General features: G+C 33.3%; 1 protein-coding gene across 1 annotated transcript in view; it reads right to left on the minus strand.

Annotated features, from left to right (window-relative positions):
• LOC101896666 (uncharacterized) overlaps positions 1-26,042 on the minus strand; it is a 66,689-nt gene that overhangs the window by 10,978 nt on the left and 29,669 nt on the right. The window contains exons 3-4 of the mRNA XM_059123883.1: positions 25,849-25,993; positions 7,686-8,570 (exon numbers count right to left, since the gene is read on the minus strand). Coding sequence (XP_058979866.1) covers positions 7,686-8,570; positions 25,849-25,993 — 1,030 coding nt within the window. The remainder of the gene's footprint in view (positions 1-7,685; positions 8,571-25,848; positions 25,994-26,042) is intronic.

Consider the following 26,042-nt stretch of genomic DNA (forward strand, 5'->3'; position numbering starts at 1 on the left):
CATAATTATAAGTAACTTGACACTGTTCGAAAAAAAACTCTCCATGCTCCAACTTTACAAAATTCCAAAGAGGCTGGTAAGAGGGCAAGGTAAGTTTGCTATCATTGGCACAAAAACACACACACACACACGTACACTCACACATCCACACACTAAACCAACATTCCCAAAACTCCAGAAGCTAAAGTAGTAATTGAATTTATTGTCTATCTCCTTTGGGTTTTCTTCAGATGGCAGATTATGTTCCATGGCAAATGGTGATGATGCCGCTCCTCATGACGATGGAGTCGGGTTAAAATCAAACCAAAAAACAACAAAAATTGCCGTAAAGGAAAGCAACCATAATATTGAGGAAGTCGATGGTAAAATAATGTCGAAATATTGTGGTAAGTTATAAGTTTAGTTCTTTCCTTACACTCACTCGACGAAAGGAGAGAGAGGCCAAATGCGAGTCCTGTTTGATAAAACTTCCAACATACACACATAAATAATGATAGCTAAGATGAAGACTAAGAGCAGTTTTTGGGTGCTAGAAGAAGACCTTCGGGAAAAACAAAACAACAAAAAAACGGAACATGGAATGGGTGGATTATATTAGTATTAATGTTTTCATATTGAAGATTTTATAGGCTATATGGAGAGCCAAATGAAAGATAGAGAGAGAGAGTGAGACAGAGGGAGGGAGGCAGGGAAAATAAATACTGATACTATTTTCAATACATGTACCTATTCATGGCTTTATTTGAAATTGTGCTAAGACCAAAGTGTTAAGAACCCAGCAAACATTTTGTGAAGAAAATAAAATCAGAAGGTGATGAAACCAGAAATTATGCAATGAGATGCAATCGTGGGGATAAACCATAGTAACTCTTAGAGAAAACAAACAAATAAAAAAAGGACCTCTGTATGGGGTATATAAGACAACATGGGCTGCATGCCAATGGAGATAGAGTCCATTTCAAACTCTGCCAACCGAATTTTAATATTTTCTGCTAAATAATGTGGTTTAAACCACCAGAGCATCTTATGTCGGGAGATGTCGTTATATGAGAACCTGTATGGACATTGTTCTGACACAGGATATTCATATTGTCCTCGACAAGTATTTGTAGAAATAACCACGATTCATAACCAGGAGATGGTTTGTAGAACTCCACAATTATGGTTAAAAAAATCCTTGAACAAAAGAAATAAATGTACAAGAATTGGCCTCGAAGACTTCATTCGTAATAATAAAAAATTAAGATTTTTCAAAAAATTTGAAAATTTAACTCCATCCCTTCACCCAATACCAAATTTAGTGATATTTAGTACGAATATTCAAAAATCAACAACTCTCCATTCTAGACACCTACAGTGATCTAAACCCACTAAAGAAAGTCTTAAAGTCGGGCGGGGTCGACTTTATGATACCCTACACCACTTTGCTAATTTAGTAAAGCTCCGCATACACGCTGTGATTATAGTTATAATTTAAAGTTCAAAGGTCTAAATATGCCGAAGCATTTGTATCTTTTAAATTCGGACTTGTATTGTCCATTTGATATATATATGGGAGCTATATCCAAATTGGAACCGATCTCGCTAAAATTTGGCAAAGATATTTCTGAGTGCATATTACGGCTGTGGTTAACAAATATAACAAATCGAATGAACAATATATATGGGAGCTATAGCCATATCTGAACTGATCTTCACCAAATTTGACATACTAGCTTCTAGACTCAATTCGGTCGTAAGAGCCAAATTTCATCCCATTTGGGCAAAAATTATACGTTTGGTGCACAATGAAAGGTAAATCGGACGAAGTTATATATGGGAGACATATCCAAATCCGAACCGATCTCGATAAAATTTAGCAAAAGTATTTCTGAGCTGCATTTGATGTATTTCCCCAAATATTATTGTTACAGCGTGCATATTACGGCTGCGGAGGACAAAAATAACAAATCGAATGAAAAATATATATGGGAGCTATAGCTATATCTAAACCGATTTCGATCAAATTTGGCATACTTATTTTCAGCCCTAATTTAGTTGTATGTGCAAAATTCCATACTATTCGGCCTGATATTACACGTTTGATGCACAATAAAAGGCAAATCGGACGAAGATATATATGGGAGCTATATCTAAATTTTGACCGAATATCTCCAATTTCAATAGGGTTCGTCCTTGGGCCAAACAAATGATTTGTGCAAAATTTCATCTGGATAGGGCAATAAATACTGTACTTTGTTCACAAAAATACATGTACAGACGGACGGACGGACATGCATATATCGACTCAGAATGTGATTCTATGCAGATCATCAAAAGGAACTATGGGTCTATCTCGATTCCTTTTGCCTGTTACAAACATTTGCAAGATTTCCACCAGATATCAACAAAGAAGTCAACATCAAATTTCAGGATTTCAGCTCTATCCCTTTAACCAAAACTGAATTTCGTACCGCTTAGTACTTTTCGAAAAATTATGCTTCACATTTCCGCAACCACCTCCATATCTCAATTCCAGATACCAACAGAGACCTCAATAGTTAATTTGAGGATTCCAGCTCTATACCTTACTCCATATCAAATTTCGTACCATCTAGTACGTTTCGTACTATTATTTTACACGTTTCCGAAACCACCTCATTATCTTAACTCAGACCCCGACAAAGGCATCTACTTCAAAATTAAGATTCCAGCCCTATCTCCTCACCACATGCCCAATTTATTATCATTTAGTACTTTTCGTACAATTATAGTAGATATTTCCAAAACCACCTACATATCTTAACCACAGATACTAACAGTGACGTCTATATAAAATTTAGGGATTCCAGCTCTATGCCTTTACCCAATGACCATTTTCGTGCCTTAACCCAATGACCATTTAGTGCTTTCGGACAATTATAGTACACATTTCCAAAACCATCTCAATTCCAGATACCAACAGAGACCGCAATATCAAATTTGAAGATTCCAGCCTATTCCTTCACCTAATACCAAGTCTAGTACCATTAAGTACTTTTTGTACAATTATAGTAAATATTTCCAAAACTACTTCCATACCTTAACCATTAACCCCAACAGTGACATTTATGTCATATTTGAGTATTTCAGCTCTATTCCTTCACCGTACAAATAGAGTACATATTTCCAAAACTACCTAAATATTTCAATTTCTGATGCCAACAGAGACCTCATATCAAATTTGAAAATACCGGCCCTTCATCCTTTACCCAATATCAAATTTAGTACCTCTCAGTACTATTTGTACAATTATAGTCCACATTTCCGAAACCACGTCTATATGTCCAGGCTACACATGAAACGAGGCCCCAATACCAAATTCGAGAGTTTAAGCACCCGACCAACACCAATTATAGTACTATTTAGTACTTTTTGTACACTTGTAGTACACTTTTTCAAAACCTCTTCTTTATCACAAACTAACCTCAAACAGGGACTCCAATACAAAATGTCAAAATTCCACCCTAAACCAAACTATTTCAAATTTAGTACCATTTAGGACAGATCGCACATTTAGTGCGCTTTTCCGAAGCCACCTCTATACATCAAACTTATTTTCCAATCTTGATTCTCGCACCCAAATTCCTAGTTTTTAGCTCTACCCGTTCACATAATACCAAAAGTTACTATTTTAGAAATTTAGTACAATTTTAAAAAATTCTTTGATTAATCTACTCTGCACTCCATCATTGACTCCCATTCTAAATTACATTCCCCTTGTCCAACACAAAGTCCTCAAATATTGGTACTTTTTAGTACTTTTCGTACCTTTTTAGCACGAATTTTCAAAAACCCAGCCTTGTCACCAGACGGACCCCCGTGCAAAATTTCCAGATTCTACCTTCATCCAGAAAAAGAGAACATAATCTTCCATTTTCTCATTTTATTTCCGAAAAAAAATGTGAGAGAAGATGGGACTCATCCTGATAGAGAAAACTAACACAAGCCGAAACTAGAAACACCCAAAATTCAACCAGGGACTGGATTTTTGTTCTATGAAAAAAATGAAATAAAAAATATTTTTTAAAATTTTTCATTTGTTTCCTTTATAACAGTTTTCATTTTACATTTTAATAAAACGAGAATCCAGATTTTTTTTTTTTTTTGAAACGAAGATTAATTTCTTTACTGGGTATCACTGACAAATAGCAATTTACGTGCGTGTGTGTACATGTGCTGTTGTGTGTCCATGAATATATGTGTTAGGATTTATGGTTATTCGACAAGTTGTTATAGCCTGTCTATGTTTATTGGCATTTTTATTCTCCTTGGCTTGCCTTGGCATGGTCTGCATCTGGAATTGGTAGTGGTGATGGTCAAGTATATCGATTTGCACATGGCATATTTTATGAGCCAAGGGGTAATAGGTAGTTTTTGTTTTTATTTCAACTTCTTCTCCTTCTTGTTCGGCTTTTCATTCGCCTCATGTGTTCTTGGTTAATTGTGAACAAGTAATAGTTTGTAAATACATCTTCTTTTTTTTCTTCTTCTATATTTGTTCATAAATTACGTCTGTGCATAAAATAAATATGTGTTTGGACAGACAGTATTTAAGCTATTTTAGTTTTCAACACGCGCTAATCGCATCTGTCTGTTATTTCTTTCAGATATGAACATATTACAAATAATGGTAAGTAGGCTGGAATTTTTTAAAAAACATATGACTTGAAAGAATTTAATTTAAACCCAGTTTTAAGTGATTTAAATCGGAAAAATGTGCGCTGCATTTTAGGTGACTATTTCTATCGTCTAGATGAGGCAAATTAATAAAACCTCTCGTATTACACACAAAATTTCCAAATTTTTTATTTTTAAAAAAGAAAAATTTAATATTTTTCCAAAAATACAATTAGGGATTTTGAGAAATTATTATAGATTCAAGGGCTTTTATGACAAGACAATGTGTCAAGATCCTTATAAGCCAAAATTTGTAGACTTCTTAAAATAAATTCCAGAGACATCCTGGAAAAGGATTGTGATTTGTACCTATCCACGTGCTTCGTAGGTGGATTTTTGACAATATTTTTCAAAGACGTTCTGGCCAATAATGGTGGAAGCAAAAAAACTAAAAACTTCCTGGGCAAGAATCGTGATTTTTTATTTTTTTTTAAATTAACGATTATTTCCCAAGAACACCATTGATGTTTTTGCATCCACCATAATTGCTCAGGGTGTCTATGAATAATAATATCAAAAATTCATCTAGAAATATTTAACAAGTAAAAAAACATTAAGTTCGGCCGGGCCAAACTTTTAATACCCTCCACCTTAGGGTAAAGAAATCAATAGAGCCCATTATGTTCCACATATACCAATTTTTAGACATATTCATGGGAAAATGTGCCAAAAATTATCAAAATACCGAATATCGGGAAATACGACTATATGAGGCTATACAAAAACGTGGACCTATACATACAGTGTTTCGCCAAAGAGCTAGAACCCATTTAGACCAACAAATACCAATTTTTAGACAAATCCGCGAAGAAATGTGGCAAAAACCATAAAAATACCGAATATCGGGTTGTACCGTTGTATGGGAGCTATACCAAATCGTGGACCCATACATGCAATGTTTCGCCACCGGAGCTGGAACCCATTATGACCGACAAATACCAATTTTTAGACAAATCCGTGAAAAAATGTGGGATAAATCATCAAAATACCGAATATCGGGAGGTATCGTTATATCGGGACTATACCAAAACGTGGACCGATATATCTCATTTTCAATACCAACCATCCTAGACACAATACAAATTGCGCTCTACGTCAAATAATGTGGGCTGACATCATGGATTTCCGGGGAATAAATTTGAATTTTAAAACATATTTTTCAAGGACGTCTGTATTTCTGACTTCTAGTAAATATTTTTAAGGACCTCATGGTGTTACATTTGTAGATTTTTTTAATAATAATTTCAAAGAACTGCAGGGCAAGAATTATGAAAAAAGGACTTCACAGGCCACAAATTTTTTCAAGATCTTCTTGGACAATTTTTGTGGAAATATTTTTCATGAGCTTCCTGGGCATCATTACTGGATTTTAAACATATTTTTCAAGGACGTTCGGGACAAAATTTTTTAAAAACATAATTCAAGGATTTCCTAAAAAAGAATCGCAGATTCTCTTTCAAAAATAATTTCCATGGACACCATAAAAAATGCTAAGGCCAGCGAGAACTTTCTGACCATTTATGGAGTCTTCCTGGGCAAAAGGTTTCGAGAAATTCCTGGGCAAAAATCGTGGTTTAAAAAATTTTTACTAGGTACGAATCGAGAATTTTTAAAAATTATTTCAAATAAATAATTTTCATATATAAACCGGGGATTTAAAAAAAGGGAACACTATGGGACTTACTTTCAAAGTTTGGAGTTCCTAACTCAAAAAATATAGACTATTGTCCTAAAAAAAACGGAGTGTATAAATATGAGATAATATTTCGGTCTATATCATAGTTCCGACCGGTTTAAAAAAAAAATACTTCAAACCACTACTAAAAAATTTCTAAAACAAATTTAAAAAAAGCTTCGATTATAGCTATAAAGATCCTTCGGAAAATATATCTAAAAACGACAATTATAACGGTGATCTTTCCTTGGGAACTAACAACTTAAAATTTTTTATAAGAGTCATAAGACTTCTAATCGAAATTTTCTAAGATATAATTTGGAATTATCATAAGAATTTAATTGGAATTTGACAGTAACAATAGACGGTAATTTTGGATATTTTGCAGACATTTCTAAAGGACGACAGAGAAATCATCTTTAATTCCGAGGATTTTTTCAAAGGATTTTAGATTTAAAAATATTTTATTTGATTTTAATTTTTTTCTGGTTAAAACATTGTAAATTTTTCTGAAATTTTTTCAAATTCGAGTGTTTGAGGGAAGGACAGAACCGGGCTACTGTTTTTTTTCATGAGTCAAATGGTGTTTTGTTAAAGATTTATCAATGATGAAAAAAGTTGCTGTTGAATTTAAATATTTGTCAAGAATCAAAAATGAGACGATTTAAAAAGATTTTTTCGAGAAAGAAAAACTTTTTCAAGGAATAAAAATTTTGGATTTCTTTGAGCAAAAAAAAATGTAAATAAACCTCGATTATAGCTGTGATGATACTTTGGAAATTTTTTCTAAAAACCACAATTACAGCGGTGATCTTCCTTTCGGAAGTTAAAATTGATATTTTTGTTTAAGGACCTCCAAGACTTTTTTATTTTAAAAGAATATAAACTGAACAATTACGAATTTTTAAGAATAATTTTCAAAGGATTATTATTAGGACTAATTCTAACAATTTTGGACATATTTTCCAAAGGGCCATTTGATATTTAATGTCGGATATTTGTAGGAAATTTTATTCAAAGGACAAACAGACAATAGTATTGCTTTTTTTTTTAAATTTTTTGGAGAAGAAACAGACAAATCCTTCTGGATTCTCTAAAAAATTTTCTTACATGATCAACATTCTAATAATTGCGGATTTTTGAGATTGTTTCTGACAAGGCCAAGAAACTAATAATCCTTTTTTAAAATTTTTTTTAAGTTCTTTTGATTTTTAAGTATTTCCAAAAGAATTTAATTCGAAAACCCTAAATCCATCAAAATTTTTTTCTAAACTAAATATTTCAAAACCAAAATACTCTTTCACCCACTTACCTTAAGTTTCAAATAAGTCTTGCTAACGCTCAGCTCGGCCTTGGGTCCGTACGGTGTCTGTACCGATTTATAGCAGTCTTCGCCTTTGCCGTTTTCCTCGAACTGCACCGGATCGGTGTGATGATGATTGAGTAACTCCACCAAAACACGCCAAACTTTTGGTAGATTTCCAATAATTTCTTGAGTGGAGGCAACTTTTGCCATGACACTGGGATCGGTGAATTTTAGAGTGGCAATGTTGTCGTTCGTTGATTTTTTAATGGTGTTCGAACTTTTACGATGATTGTGGGAGTGATGTTGTTTTTTACTCTTCGCTGGTTGTTGTTGTTGTTGCAGCTGCTGTTGTAAAGTAATGCCACTAACTTTTTCATTAGTGGCAAATGCAACATCTGAGCTGGCAGCGGCGTCAGTATCATCTATAATTTCTTGTTGTTGTTGGCATTCCATTCCAGCTGCTTGCTGGGAGCCGCTTGCTAATGTCATATTTTCATTATCAACTTCGTCTATTTCTTCTCCATCTCCATCTTCTTCGTCTTGTGACTGGCAACTTGCATTATCATCTGAAACAATCTTGGCCACCCTTGTCGTCTGCAACTCCTCCTCCTCTTTGGTGATTCTACCCTCTTTGATATGGGTCACTTCTCTGCTAACTTGGCGACTCAGTGCCACTCGAGCTCCTTCATCCTCACTGCCGGCGGTCACACTATCTTTAACGCTCGCCTGCTCAACTAATTCGAATAATAATTTTGGCAATGTGGCACCATCGGTGCACTCCTTCGTTGCCATGTCATTTAGCAATGTGCGATTCTCCTCCAACATGGTTGTCAGTCTATCGATGTCTAAATTGTTTTTGCCATTAAAACCCATCACCATTTGACTGAAGAGCTATTTCGCAGAAGAAAATAGAAGAAAAGAAAAAAACTTCGGTTAGAACAACATTCTGGGGTAAAAAAAAAACAAAATAGCAACAACAACAACAACAAAATTATGCAAGGACTTGCATCTAGAAGCAGTACTAGTTAGTGGCAAGTATAGATAGTAAAAGTTTTAGTAGCAGTTTTGCCTGTCTCACCAAGTGGCCATGTTGGTGAAATTAGTAATTGTAGCCAGAGTTGCCATCAGCTGGACCAATAATGATGGATATCCTTTATTTATTTATTTTTAAGGATCAATAGCCCAAAAATAGTGGAATTTTTAAAGATTTAGTTTCAAGGACCAAGCAACCAATAATCATAGACTTTTGAAATAATATTTTATCAAAGACCAACCAATAAAAAAATATGAATTTTTTTTATTTTCAAAAACCAACCAAAAAATAGAGCTTTTTTCAAGAACCAACTAATATTCGTGATTTTTAAAAATTTATATTCAAGGACCAACAAGCCCATAGTCATGAATTTTTCAATCAACCAACCAATAATCATGAATTTTTTGAGGATTTATTTTTAGGACCAACAAAGCAATAATCATGGATTTTTAAGATTTGTTTTTACATTTTTTTAAGATTTATTTTCAAGGACCCTTCAAGGAATAGCTATAGATTTTGTTTAATTTATTTTTGAAGACCAACCTATCGCTAATCATGGACTTTTCAAACATTTATTTCCAGAGACCAAAGAACCAAAAAATTCTAGATATTTTCAAGACATATTTTAATAACCCTGGCAACCCTCAATCAACCAATAATTAAGTATTTTTTAAGAATATATTTTCGAGGACCAACCAACCAATATTCGTGATTTTTTAAGGATTTATTCTCGAGGACCAACCAAGCGATAATCATGGGTTTTTTAAGATTTATTTTTAAATTTTTTAAAGTATTATTTTCAAGGACCATTCAAGGAATTTGCTCTAGATTTTTATTATACCCTACAACACTATGTGTTGGGGGTATTATAAGTTTGATTGGGCCAAAAATTATGTAACACCTCGAAATATTGGTTTCCCACATAGGAAAGTATATATGGATCTTCCTAGCTCGCCGAGCTGAGTCGATCTAGCTATGTATGTCCGTCCGTCCGTCTGTCCGTCTGTCCATGTTAATTTGTAATCACTCTACAGGTCGCAATTATGGCCCGATCTTCACGAAATTTAGAATGGAGGTGGGGTTAATGTGAGAATAGAACCCTATTTCTTTTGGAGATGATCGCCAAATGTTTAGGGGTTGAAATGGACCAAATACTGAAAAAATGTCGGATTTTGCAATAGCTATACAGGTCGCAATTATAGACCAATCGACGCGGAATTTCGCATGTAGCTAGAGTTTAGGGCGGGGAAGAAGCCTACCAATTTGGGTGGTCATCGGATAATATTTAGCGGCTAAAATAGACCATATCTTTTTTGTTGAAAAAATTCAAATTTTTTCATTAAACCGCGAATATTTTAAATCCCGGCGAAATCACAAAGCCATGACAAGGTTACTTCTGATCTTTACATTGATGTTAAGATCCAACAAATCGAATATATAGCAAAATATGTGCGATATATATGTCTATCAAAGAAGATATGTTTGAAAGATCTATTTTATGTCGAGAACGGCTGAACTGATTTCGACAGTTCTCATTAATTCAGAATGGCCTCTTGGCAGAAAAGAAAAAACACCTAAAAAATCGCATAAAAATGTCTCTCTAAAGATGAAAATATTGATTTTGTAAATTTTCTCATATTTTTTTTCAATTTTGTCATATTTTTGGCATATTTTCATTTTGAATTAAACATTTGGTAATATTTCTACAGCTAACAAAACTAAGTAGTTAGGATATCAGGATATCATATACAGATCGCATTTATGGCCCGATCCTTACGAAATTTTGCATGGGGATAAGATGAGGGTCAGAATAGAAGCCTGCTCTTTTTGGAGATGATCGCCGTATATTTAGGGGTTGAAATGGACCAAAAACTGCAAAATTGTCAGCAGGTCGTAATTATCGCCCGGTCCTCACGCACATTTGAATGGGGGTTACCGGACATTGCAAAAGCCAAGCAGTTTTGGATGGCCATCCAAAAATATTCAATGTGTGAAGGAGTTTGCTTCATAGACATAATACGAAAATGTCCATTCCCGTGACTTTTTGGAGAATTCACAAATACAGGAAAGACACACTTCTGACTATTTCGTTAAGGCTGATTTCGTTGAAGAATATAGTCAAATGGCTGTATCTCATATAGATGTGTTTCAGTCAAAAACCAATAATAAATGTTAATCTTTTGCCACTTCTGAGAGATTATGGGTCTTTGGAAAATATTGGTTCCAGATCTAGGAAGACCATTTACGTGCAACATCTACCAATAAATTGGAAATGAGCAAATTAGTTAAAGTTGCTATTGTTCGAAAATTAGAGAACGAAATCTGATGGTTTTCTTTTATTATTTGTCACAATATCTTGTGGAATTCTTTCGAGTATCTCGCCTATATAAACTGTATCGTTTATTGCAGTGTTGTAGGGTATACAACGGTCGGCCCCGCTCGACTGTAGCCTTTGCTTACTTGTTTTTTTCCCATAATTGTGGATTTTTTTAACATTTCAATAATTGTGGATTTTTTAACAATCAATTATCACGAGTTTTTCAAAGATTTATTTCCAAGGATCAACCAACCATAAAATCGTGAATATTTAAAATACCTATTTTTATAACGCTGGCAACCCTGCCCAACCCAAAAATCATAGATTTTTTTAGGAATTTATTGAAATAAAATATGCAATTTTTTAAATATTGATATTCAAGGACCAACCAAGGAAAAATCATGGATTTTTAAGATTTTTTTTTAATTTGTAAAGAATTTTTTTTCAAGGACCATTCAAGCAATACCTGTTGATTTTTTTAAATTAATTTTCAAAGACCAACCAATTAATAATCATGGATTTTTCAAAGATTTATTTCCATGGACAAAACAACCCAAAATTGTTGGATATTTTAAAAACCTATTTTAATAGCAAATCTAGTTTAATAAAAAACCTTGTCAAACCAATAAACATGGATTTTTAAGGACTTATTTTCGAGGACCAACTAGCCAATATTCGTGATTTTTTAAGTATATATTTCAAGGACCAACCAAACAATAATCATAAATTTGTAAGATTACTTCCTGAATCTGTTAACGATTTATTTTCAATGACCATTTAAGGAATAATTATAGATTTTATAAAAATTTATTTTTAAATACCATCCAACCAATAATCATGAATTGTTGACACAATATTTTTTTCAAGGACCAACCAACAAAAAATTATGGTTGATTTAAATATTTATTTTTGAGAACCAACCAATAATAAGGGATTTTTTTGAGGATTTATTTTCGAGGACCAATTAATCAATATTCGAGGATTTTTGATAATTGAATTTTAAGGACCAAAAAAAAAACAATTTGTTGCAGACTTATCTTCAAAAACTCACAAAAAATAATAGAGAATTTGGCTAATTATTTATTTTCAAAGACTAACTAACCAATAACTCTTTAAAGATTCATTTTGAAAGGACTAACCAACAAATAAACGCGAATTTTTTTAAAGATTTATTTTCAAGGATTTTTTAAAGGGTATTTTTTTCAAGGAACAACACACTGGATCCGAAAATATCCAAACAAATTATATTTCAAACAATACTTTCAAATAATCGCAGTTCTACCAAACGGCAACCCTGTCCATAGAATACAATGTAACCACCCGCATTATTGGACCAATGGACTAGTAAGTCCATTGGTAAGTTGTTGTTGTTTCTTTTTTCTTTTTGTGGTTATTAACAGCAGTTGAGCCAGTCACTGTTGGCAGTAAAAATCCTATGCTCTTAGCCAACTCAATAAGGTAGGAATACAAAAGAATTTGTCAGAGATGGGAGGAGGGTCTGCTATCAGCAGACGAAAGATCTCAATAGAAGACTCATCGAAGATAATTTATCAACAGAAGATCTTCCATAAAAAAAAATTATTTAATTAAAGAAGGCCAGAATATCCAGGGAAGAATACACTGCAAAGGATCTATAAGGGTTATAATCGAATTAAATTTTAATTAATTTTTGTAAGGATATTTTCTCTTAACTGAATTTGTTTGAAAGGACAATAATTGTAAATGTTTGAAGGACAGTTTTCGACGTGGATTCGTAAAAAAATGTTGAAGGATCAAAAATCGTGGATTTTTTATAAATTTTTTAAAGGAAGGAAGAATCTGGAATCCCATTTTTTCAAGATTTTTCAAGGGTGAAAATTGTTTTTTTTTTATTTTTTATAAAAAAAACCTTGATTTTGAATTTGAATATTTGTCAAGAATCACAAAGGAAACGATTTTTAAAATATTTTTCTCAAGGACCCGAAGTCGAAAATTTGTATAGTTTTTTTTTTTCCAAGGATCAAAAATTTGGGTTTTTTAGGATTTTTCCAAGAATCAAAATAAATGGATTCAAAAAAATCTCAGCGATTTGAAATCTTCGATTTTGCCAAAATTGTTTAAGAATCTACAATATAATTTTGTAACGAGTTTTTTAAGGATCAAAAAACTAGGGTTTTATGGACCAAAAATAGTGGATCTTCTAAGCATTTTTCAAGGGACAATGGATCTTGACAAAAAAATATTTATTTTTAATGTTTGTACAAGAATCAAAGTAAATGTTTGAAATTAAAAAAAAATTTCGAATTTTTAAAGAAAAGGATCAAATCTGTCGGATTTTTTAAGGGTTTTCAAGGACGAAAATTTAAATATGTATATTTTTAAAAATTTTCCCAAAGATCCAGGTATTGATTCGTTTTTAGAGATTTGAAGGGTAAAAATTCCGTTTTTTATGATTTTACAGAGGTCAAAACTCGTGGATATATTAAATATACTTCTTCCAAGGGTCAGACATGGCGATTTTAAGATTTTTTTTTTTTTCAAAAACCAAAATTCTTAATTTCAAAGATTAAAATGCTAGAATTTTGTGTAGACTTTCATGGTTAAAAATCAATTGTCAAAAATTGGATTTATTTAAAATTTGAAATGGTTTGAATGGCCATCGGTGCTATACCCGTGGATATTTAAAAAAATAAATCTGTAGTTGATGTTTTTTGGGAATAATTTTCAAAAGGACCATCATTGCTAAAATCGTAAATTTGTTAAAGATTTAAAGTCATTTCTGTAAGAATAACACAAATCTGTGCCTCTATTCTGCCCATCGATGATATATAGATGGATTCCCATAATAGAACATATTTTCAAATTGTTTCTTTTAATAGATTCCTCTATGGGGTCTCATTTCAAAAGGACACCTCAAAATTGTATTAAAAAAATTCTTCCAACCCTAGAACCCCCCTGGATAATTTTTATTGGAAAAGATACGACATATATTTGTATAGGAACCCTATAAAACTTCGGTATTAGGGACCTACAAATCTTCTATTAATAAAGCTCGTAATAAATAATATTCCCATCCCTGTTAACTCATACGTGCCCTAACGCAAAAGTAAAAGCTAGTTTATTCTCTTCCTCTATTGGCAATGTGAAAATGTATGGGTGCATGATCTTTGTGGGTGTGTGTGTGTGCAAGAATGTTTTGTTTCGCCAGAAACATCCTTGCTTCTGTACTGTGTGTGTATATGGTTGTTTGTATACACTTATCAATGCCTTTGCACGTTCATGGCACTATTCATGCAAACTTTTCCCAGCCATCAATCTATTCACGACCCATCATCCATCCATCCTTTCAGCCATCTATCCGTCCATCTATCCATCCTTTCCAGCCACTCTCAGATGCTTGATTAGTTTTTTTTTTTTTCTATTCATGTCGTAGAAGATGATTTTTAGAGAAGTAACTTTCAATTTAATGGTATGCTCTTAAAGACAAAACCCCCACTTCGAAGGGGAAACGCTAACACAATAAAGCTCAGAAGCTAGTGCATTTGGTTGGAAGCATGAACGGTGAGTGATACATCAAAAAATAAACAGAGAAAAAGCGGTAGTGGCTCAATAAAAATGTATGCATGAAATTGTTGTTACTTTCGAATATAAAATCATGTTAAAATGTTTTTGCTAAATCAAATAGAATACGCGGAGAACTTAGAAGGGAAATTTAATTTCGTAACAGTGAGTGGAAAATATATTTGTTAGATTTTCCAAGTGGAATTGGAAAAATGACAAAATTTCGTAGATTTCTTAGGGATATTTGAAAAAGGATTACCAGAACAAAAATCCTAAAATTTCAATAAACGTGGATCTCTAAAATGTTTAAAGAAAAATTTTAAGGGTCAATTATCGTGGATTTTTAACAGTATTCTTTCATGGACGTGAATTTTTAAACAATCAATTATCAAGGATGAGTTTTTTTAAGGAAACGCTTTTCAAGGACGTGGATTTCTAAAGAATCATTTTTCAAGGAACTGGACTTTTAACGATTTTTATAGAACATTTTTTCAAGGAACTGGATTTTTATAGAATAATTTTTCAAGGAAGTAGAAAGGATCATTTTTCAAGGACGTGGATTTTTAAAGAATCAAGTTTCAAGGAACTGGATTTTTAAAGATTATTTTTTCAAGGACGTGGATTTGTATAGAATACTTTTTCAAGAAACTGGATTTTTAAGGATTTTTAAAGATTATTTTTTCAAGGACGTGAATTTTTTAGAATCATTTTTCAAGGAACTGGATTTTTAAGGATTTTTAAAGATTATTTTTTCAAGGACGTGGATTTGTATAGAATACTTTTTCAAGAAACTGGATTTTTAAGGATTTTTAAAGATTATTTTTTCAAGGACGTGAATTTTTTAGAATCATTTTTCAAGGAACTGGATTTTTAAGGATTTTTAAAGATTATTTTTTCAAGGACGTGGATTTTTAAAGAATCATTTTTTCAAGGAAGTGGAAAGGATCATTTTTCAAGGAACTGGATTTTTAAAGATTATTTTTTCAAGATTATAGAATAATTTTTCAAGGACGTGGATTTTTAAAAAATCATTTTTTCAAGGATTTCTAATGATTATTTTTTCAAGGACGTGAATTTTTATCGAATAATTTTTCAAGGACGTGAATTTTTAAAAAATCATTTTTCAAGGAACTGGATTTTTAAAGAATATTTTTTCAAGGACTTGGATTTTTAAAGAATCATTTTTCATTTATTTTTTTCAGATTTTAAGGATACTTCTCAAAGGACTTTCAGACTAATTATCGTGGATGTTTTTAAAAATATTTTTTCAAATATCGATAGATTTTAAATATAATTCTCAAAGAACCCTTAGACCAATAATCGTGGATTTTTTTAAGAAGATTTTTGCAAGGATCTATAGATGTTAAAAATAATTCTCAAAGCACCCTAAGACCAATAATTGTGGATTTTTAAGAACATTTTTTTAAGGACCTACAGATTTTAAGGATATTTTTCAAAGGATCTCCATGCCAATAATAGTGGATTTTTTAAGAATGTTTTTCAAGAATCGGTAAATTTTAAAGATAATTCTCAAAGGACATTAAGTACAATAGTCGTGGATTTTTTAAGAATATTTGTGTAAGGACCTGCTGGATAAAGGATACTTTTCAAAGTACCTTCAAAACAATAATGGTGGATTTTGTTAGAATAATTTTTAAGGTCCTACGGATTTTAAGGATACTTCTCAAAGGTCCTTCAGAACAATAATCGTGGATTTTGTAAGAATTTTTTTTTCAAGGACCTACTGATTTTAAGGATACCTATCAAAGGACCTTCAGACCAATAATCGTGAACTTTTTCAATGACCTACAAATTTTATGGATACTTCTTAAAGGACATTCAGAAAAAACAATCGTGTTTTTTTAAGAATATTTTTTTAATGGCCTACAGATTTTAAGGATATTTCCCAAAGGACTTTAAGACCAGTAATCATGGATTTTTAAAGAATATTTTATCAAGGACCTGCAGATAAAACCTATAATCGTGGATTTTTTAAGAAAATTTTTTTCGATGACCTTCTGATTTTAAGGATATTATTTCAAGGGCCTACAGATTTGAAGGATCCTTTTAAAAGTTCTTTTTGAACAATAATCGCGGAGTTTCTAAGAATATTTTTTCATGAGTTTTAAAATTAATTCTCCAAGGACCTTTATATCAATAAATGTGGATTTTTAAAAAACATTTTTTAAGGTCCTACGGATTTTAATGATAGTTCTCAAAGGACCTTCAGACCAAAAATCTTGGATAAGAATATGTTTTCAAGCACCTAGATTTTAAGGACACTTCTCGAAGGACCTTCCGACCAACAAACGTGGATCTTTTAAGAATATTTTTTTAAGGACCCACAGATTTTAAGGATACTTTTCGAAGGACCCTCAGACAAACAATCGTAGATCTTTTAAGAATATTTTTCAAGCATCTATAGGTACGGATATTACGAATAATCGTGGACTTTTAAAAATATTTTTCAAGAACCTACAGATTAAAGAATACTTCTCAAAGTTCTTTCAGAACAAAAATCGTGGAAGTTTTAAGAGTGTTTTTTTAGGACCGATACATTAAAAGGATGTTTCTCAAAGGACCCGTTAACCAATTTATCCTAATTTGTTTGCATCTTCAATCTCTTACAAAAATACCTTCCATTACATTGCCTAACAACATCTCCATCCCCTCCCCTCCCCCCGAAATTATGCTACATTTTTACAAAAAAACTCACCTACACACACCCAAAAAACTACACATAAAACAAACTTATGAATTTGTTGATCAAGTTTTATTTTTATAGACAAATTCAAACGGTTTTTAAATTACATGCAAACACCACGCAACGACTGTTTTACACACACACTAACACACACACCAAACACACATACACACAAAAATACATACCAAAACTAAGTGCAAAAAACGAACGCTTCTCTAACACATTTATGGTGGGGTGGAAAAAAACTTTGTCTTGTTCAAACACTTTATCCTCTACTAATTCTAACACAAAACAAACAGAATTCATATGACGATGAACACTCACACACATACACATACACATACGGAGGTGGCCAACACACTCCTACACGCATATGGTTATTCAAAGTATTACATACAAATCATAAGTTTTTAACTATGTTGATGTTCACTCGCTCGTCCTATCAGTCGAAAAAAATAAAACAAAAAAACAAGAATGTTAAAACTTTCGCATCGTGGGCTTTTGCATGATACCCTACTTAGGTGCATGGACATATATATTTTATGTCCTTCATATGAATAGGATACCTACAAAATATCTTCCATATTTTGAATACTTTTCAAAGGTCCTCATGAAGATCGTTTTTATATCGACTACCTCTAATGACCTTATTATCTATGGAATACATCTGAAAGCTCAACTATGGAAAACCTCATGAAGGTTTTCTTTATCAATGAAGGACCTCTTTTATGGAAAATTTATGTCTATAGAAGACCTCGGAACATTGTCCTTTCTCTGCTAGACATTCAAATGGTTTTCAAGTACCAATAAGCCTCAAATTACCTATTTTTAAAGATAAGTCGTGGAGGTTTTAAATATGCTTCTTAAAGGGCTATAAAAGTAGTGAAATAACTGACGGACTGATCTAGAATCAACGCCCAGATGAATCAACTGGATCTGAAATTTTGCAAGAAGTCCAGTTGTGTTGCGTAGGCGTGTGATAAGGATGGTTTATTACAAATTAGAACTTAAACGATACGAAAAGTACTAAAATGTACAAAAAATTGAATACTTTGTTTTAGACAAACGAAATGAGTCTTTGAAAATTCGAACTTTAAGATTGCAAAAAGCACTAAAATGGTACTAAACTTTTAAAATGATACCATTTGGTGTTATATGACAGATAGACCTAAAAACCTGAAACTTTTTTATGAGAATCAATGTTTGATATATATATGGTGGCTTTGCAAATGTGTACGGTACTTAATTTTGGGATAGTTTGGTTAAGAGTTAACGGATGAAGCTGGAATTTTGAAATTTTGTATTTGGGTCCCTTTTGCTGGTTGGGTTGTGATAAAGAGGTGGTTTTGGAAATGGCACAATTTGGTATTAGGTGAAATGTGTACTAAAATAGTGCTAAAAATACTAAGTAGTACTAAGATTGGTATTGGGTGAAGGAATTGAGACGAAATTCCGAAATTTTATATAGATGTCACTGTTGGTGGCTGTGGTTGAGATCTAATTATGGTCTTTCAAATATGCATTATAATTGTACGAAAAGTACTAAATTTTAGTATTGGGATAAAGAAATAAGCTGAAATTCTGAAATTTAATATTATGCAATGGTTTGGTAACATTCTCCTCGGTAAACTTCAGAAAACGAGAGATTTCGAAGACTTTTTGGTTTAAAAGGCATAAATGCTCCTATTATTATTATTTTCCGAAATTTCTGGTCAAACTGAACAAATTGTGAATTTGTGTACTTAAAAGATTTAACACGAACTGTTGGAATGAAAATTTTGTTGTACAATTTTTTGCCGAACCTGAATTAATTCCGATCCATGTTAGACCTTGACGGCTTCTACCGAAGATACCTCACGTAAGCTACCAAAAGACCTGGATATATTTTCCCGAGTATGTCTACAGTGAACTGTTATCCCCTAACGAGAATACGGCGAGTCCCCAACTCTCTCTGAAGATCTGGACATCAACATCCCCCAACCAGCTACATCGTAAATCCCGATTATCCACCCGATGGCCATTCACTGAAGTTTCCTGTTACCACCAACTTGTCAACTAAGATTCGTTAATCCTGATAACATACAATACGTCGATAGCCGACGACCATAAGTTCCCGATTACCTTTAAATAACTAACATCACGAGCAAAAGCATCTTAATTCCTAATCTCCCTCATCCATAAACATATGGCGACAATCCCCAAGTTCTCAATTACCTTCGAATCGTCCAACTGACATATATTTTTGGTATATTCCACCGAATTATCTCTAGCAGCAAGTTAATCAAATTGGAGAAAATCGGTTCAAATATAGCTATAACTTCCATATATATATTTCATCCGATTTGGGGTTTTAAGTCCCTCACATGCGTAATATGCACTCCAGAAGAATGATTTTTTTGTACCGGACATCAGATACTGCTTGAAATTACCTCTGTCAAATTTTATCGACATCGGTTAAGATTAGGGTATATGGCTAATGTCAGCCCAAATAAAATGCATTTTGGCATATCCGACTGAATTCATAACCAGTTCTTCAAATTTGGAGTAAATCGGTTCAGATATAGCTATACCTCCCATATATGTGTTTCATCCGATTTGGGGCTTTAAGTCCCTCACATGCGTAATATGCACTCCAGAAGAATTATATTTGGTACCGGGTATCAAATACACCTCTGAAATAAGAGTATCAAATTTTGTCAAGATCGGTTCAAATTTGGATATAGCTCTTATATATATCCTCAACCGATTTCGGGTTATTTGTGCACCAAATGGCTAATGTCAGCCCAAATTGACTGAATTTCAGCTTATCCGACCAAATTCAGTCTGGAAGCAAGTACATTAAATTTGGTGAAAATTGGTTCAGATATATTACGAATGTGAGGGACTTAAACACCAAATCAGATTATAGATATATATGGGTACTATCATATATATCTATAATCTGATTTGGTATTTAAGTCCCTCACATTCGTAATATGCATTCGACAACAATGATATTTGGTACCAGTTATCAGATACAGAACAGATACACTTCTGACAAATTTTATCAAGATCGGTTCAGATTTGGATATAGGTCTCATATATATCTTCAACCGATTTCGGGTTAATTGTACACCGAATTGCCAATATCAGTCCAAAATCCCTGAATTTTATCAAATTTGGAAAAAAAATGGTTCAGATATAGCTATAGCACCCATATATATGTTTCACCCGATTTGGTGTTTAAGTCTCTCACATATACCCAAATGGAGTGAATTTCGGGACGTACGTTTCCATTTTGTGCAACTCGGCTCCGATATACAAATATGTTTTAATATTATCCATCTCCAAGTAATATCAATCACTCTATAGCAAACTATAAAGGCTCTAAAGCCAGATTTTGATACGTGGTATGATCTTTTTTGTTTGGGAGCTCTACTAAATATGCATAGTTGTGTAGGGTATCATATAGTCGGCACTGCCCGACTTTTGACTTTTCCTTACTTGTTTTTTAAAATCCACGTTTCTAGGTTTGGCGTGTTGATCCTAAAATCCTTGATTATTGATGATTATTTCTTAAAAAAATATTTTTTTAAAACACAATTGTTGGTTCTTAAAAAAAATTCCTAAAAAAATTCGGGATTATCCTCCTTAGAGAAATAACCTTTAAAAATCCAGGATTTTTGGTTTTTGGATTTTTGTTGATCGTTGAAAAAAAAAATAAATCCACACTTGCTGGTCCTTAAAAAAAATTCTTAAAAAATCTTCTACTACAGGTCTCTTGGTCCTTGATTTTTTTAAATCCACAGTAAATGGTTTGTCGGCCAATCAATCAATTTTTGCCATAAATATTAGATGCGTCTTAGGGTTCAAACCAGTCGCCTCCAACTGCTGTTAGCCCTTTTCCCTTTACATATTTAGGTATGTATATATGTATGTGTTGAGTTTTTTTGTTTCAAAATTTCTTTCCGTTACAAGTCCATGATGCCAACAACGGCGACTACGATGATGATGTTGATTGTGGGAGGTAGGACGCAAAAAAAAGTTGAAATACAACAAAAACCCCAGCATCAAACTGCCTCCGAACCAATGAAAAAAAACATATATTTTTGAAAGTGTGTCGAAATTATTTGCTTAGTGCTTGAGTTGATTGATTTTGGTTTATTTCCCTGCAGTTTACAACACCATATTTTTTCTGAGTGAGTGTTGAGTTGGTCCTTGGGTGTTTGAATGTTGGTCGGTAGGTTGGTTGGTTCGTTGGCAGGGTTTATTCAATTTGATAGCCGTCATTGTATGGCAAATTGCTAGGAGTGTTTTCTCGTTTGCTTTTTTCAACACTTGTATTTGGGTACTTGGGTTTCATTTTTTTTTGGTAACAAAAAATAATGCCTGAATATTTGAATGAAATACTTGAATTTCAAATTTATTTTCAAATGTTTTGCGTAGTTTTTTTGTTCGCCTTTCTTTCTTCTGTTCGTTCATTCGTTTGTTTGTCGGAGAAATTACATTTGAATATGTTTGTTTATGAGTGTGTGTGTGTATGTGCTCGATGACAAAACGTGTGTGTATTTGTTATTGAATTAGCGAATAATAACAAACCAACAGACAGACAGACAGACATTTTAATAATATTTGGTTTTGCCTCTGAAGAGGTACTTGAAATTTGTAATAACTTCGAGGATGATGATAAGTAGATGATGAACGCTATTGAGCACTCGCCAGAAGTGGCAGAATTTTCAAGGGGACTTTATTTGTCATAAATTTTGTAAATATATATGACAATATTGGGAGTTAGAAAAAGAGTGAGTGAGAGAGAGAGAGAGAGTAAGGCATGCAAAAGGGGCGTTATCGCGGGTTTTTGGTTTCCTCTGAAATAGCAAGCTAGATTTTTTCTATCTTCGGAAAAGGTGTATTCATATCAACACCATTCTGATTGAATATTCCCAACCAGCAAAAAATATATTTATACCCTCCACCATTCTATGGAGGATATATTAACTTTAGCATTCCGTTTGTAACTCCCCGATATACGGCTGTCTGTCTGTTGTAATCACGATATCTTTCGAACGAATTTAAATAGAAGGCTAAAATTTTGCACACATGCGTATTTTGTCAGTAAGCAGGTTAAGTTTGTTAATAGGCTTTATCGGTAAGGCCCCCACATAACGATACCTCCCAACATTCGGTATTTTAATGATTTTAGAGACATTATAGACCAGAATTGTTTCAAATTTCGTATTTGAAGTTTGTAATGGGTACGATATCCTACGACAAAAAATTTAGTATGCTGGTCCACGTTTTCGTGTAGCCCCCATATAACGGTACCTCTCGATATTCGGTATTTTGGTGATTTTAGCGACATTACTTACCGGAATTGTTTAAAATTTCGTATTTGAAGACCTGAATGGGTGCTACAATTTATGACAAAAAATTACATACACAGGTCCACGTCTTAGCATACGCAGGTCCGGATCTTACTATATAACGGTACTTCCTCTTATTCGCCATTTTTATGATTTTAGGACATTATAGACCGGAATTGTTTCAAATTTCGTATTTGAAGATCTGAATGGGTGCTACAAAAATGACATATGCAGGCACAAGTCTTCGTATAGATCCCATATAACGGAACTTCTCTTTATTCGGTATTTTACTGAATCTAGAGACATTATAGACCGAAAATGTTTCAAATTACGTATTTGAAGCTCGTAATGGGTACTATATCATATGACAAAAAAATTGAGTATGCTGGTCCACGTTTTTTTGTAGCCGCCATATGACGATACCTCTCGATATTCAGTATTTCTTGATTTTAGAGACATAATAGACCGGAATTGTTCCAAATTTCGTATTTGAAGATCTGAATGGCTGCTACTAGCTATGACAAAAATGACATATGCAGGCCCACCTCTTCATATGGCCCACATATAACGTATTTTCATGATTTTAGGGACATTATAGACCGGAATTGTTTCAAATTTCGTATTTGAAGATCTGAAGCTTGACAAAAATGACATATGCAGGCCTACGTCTTCTTATAGCCCCCATATAACGGTACCTCTCTTTATTCGATATTTTAATAATATTAGCGACATTATGAGCCGGAATTGTTTAAAGTTTCGTATTTGAAGTTCGGAATCGGCACTACAGAATATGACAAAAAATTTCTAATGCAGGACCCACGTGGTTCGTAAAGTCCCTATATAACTGTTTTTATTTAAGTGGTATTTTTTGACGGAATGTTATTTGAAATTGTTAAAGTCCCTTCCATATGGTGGAGGTTGTTAAAAGTTCGGCCTGGTCGAACTTAGCTGCTTTTTTACTTGTTATACCCTCAGCCAAATGGCTATCATTTGATAAGGCCAAAACGTGCCTCATCGAAATAACAGTGTTAAAACCTTGGACTCTTGGGACGAAATCCGTTTCGGGACACTTCGAATCGATTTAGAGGTCTCTGTCCGTTTGTCTGTCTGGCTGGATGGTGCACACGATAACTTTCGAGGGAAGTATCCGATTTGATCCAAACTTGGTACATGATAATATTATTGTCAAACTTAGATCGAGATCGGAGATGGGCAATATCGGTCCACTCCTTCTGGTACCATCCTCACGAAAGGTCGACATTTCAAAAAAAAAATATTTTACTGCACAGGAAGAGAAAGGATAATACAATTTTTCTCCAACAGGGCGAATCCTAATATTTACATCAATGCTAGGTCAGGTGTGAAATTTGACAATATCGGTTCACTCCATCCAGTACCTGCCCCACAAAGGGTCAACATTTTGAATAATTATAGCTTTAATCAAATGTGATGTAACGGCCCGATTATCTTCAAATTAGACGACCCACAATATTTTTATCATCGATATATCAGTCCACTTCTTCTGGTACCTTCCCCACAAAGGGTCAAAATTTTTAAAATTCATGAAGCTTCTAAAACGCTGGATTGACATCCAATTCCATTCAAACTTGGCACATCTCAATATTTCTATCAACACAAGATCTGCTATAAAGATGGTAGAGATCGGACCTTTACTTCTGGTACCTCCCCCACAAAGGGTCAACGTTTTGAATAACCAAAAGTTCTCTTGATATTTCACACATCACAATATTTTTATTAACCCAAGGTCTGGCATGAAGATGGAATATATCGGCCCACTCCTTTTGGTACCACCCCCACAAAGGGCCACAATTTTTTGTATTTTTGAAACTCATAGAATGCGAAATTAACATCCGATTCCCATTCAGACTTAGCAAATCTCAATATTTCTATAAACACATATAAAGATGGAAGAGATCGAACCATTCCTACTGGTACCTCCCCCACAAAGGGTCAAAGTTTTGAGTATCCAAAACGATCATAAAATCCGAAATAAGCTTCCGATTCTCTTTATATTTTACACATCACAATATTTTTATTAAACCAAAGTCTGGACTAAAGATGGAATAAATGGGTCCACTCCTTCTGGTACCTCCACCACAAAGGATCAAAATTTTGAAAAACCATAACGCTTATAAAACACTTCCTATTCCATTCAGGCTTGGTACATCGTAATATTTCCATCAGCACAAGACCTGTTATAAAAATGGTAGAGATCGGACCATTTCTTCTGGTACGTCCCTCAAAGGTGTGTCACCATTTTCAATACAATTATCTGTCATAACTTGCGAAACAATTAAGCGATTTTTCTAAAAATGATCACATATAAAGTGAAGGAACTAGTCGATATAGTCCAAACCTGGCACGGCACAATATTTATATTATGTTTATTTAGGACCGATACGAAAAGGACAATATTGGCCCACTCCTTCGGGACCTATTCCATAGAGGGTCATTAATTTAACTATTCATAACAGAAGTCAAAATATATTTAAATATTGGCCCATTCTTTCGGAACCTATTCCATAGAGGGTCATTAATTTGAATAATCATAACAGAAGTCAAAATATATTTAAATAATCGAACTTTGGCTGAGGGTATACATCTGTCTGCAAAACCTACTGATACTTTTTAACTTCTTCAACGGAATTTTATTTTAATTTTTTAAAGTTCCTTCCAAGTGGTGGAGAGTTATAAAAGTTGGTTATAAAAGTTGGTTCTGACCGAACTTAGCCGCTTTTTTCCTTGTTTTTCATGTAAAATATATAATTTCAGAAAAATAGCCATTTCAGAGGGGGCTCTGTCCCCCAACCTACTTACGTTCCTGGAATATCATATAGTCGGTGCTATTCGACTCTCGTCCTTTCCTTATGGGTTACAGCATAAGAAAATAATTCAAAAAATAATTTTATTATCTACCCAAAAACATAGAGAATTAACTATTTCAATGCCAACATCATCATCATTCCGACTTGACTATTAACGGCTTTTGTTACCCTTGTCATGCCACTCAACGAAATAAAAAAATCCAAAGTTTATATAAATTGTTATTGTTTCACTTCATTTATCCATCATCCGCCAAAAGAACGCACATCTATTATTTATTTCGTTATGCAATTGAACGGTTGGATCATTTATCAATATGGAGAATCACAATTGCCTTAACTCGACTATCCAAGCATATCTATCATCTGCCGATATGCATACATACGTACCGTATTTACAGCTCCCATTTCCTCCTTGAGAGCGGCCTTTTCGAAACGATGCTCCTTACATTCATCACGCAGACACGCCAATTCATTGTTTGCCAGTTCAATTTCTCGCACCATGTCCTTGTTGCGTTCTTCAAGGGCTTTAGTTCTGAAAAAAAATAAACAAACAACGAGAACAATGGTTGAAATTAATGCAC

Source organism: Musca domestica, unplaced genomic scaffold (assembly GCF_030504385.1).
Source record: "Musca domestica strain aabys unplaced genomic scaffold, Musca_domestica.polishedcontigs.V.1.1 26, whole genome shotgun sequence".
Classification (NCBI taxonomy): domain Eukaryota; kingdom Metazoa; phylum Arthropoda; class Insecta; order Diptera; family Muscidae; genus Musca; species Musca domestica.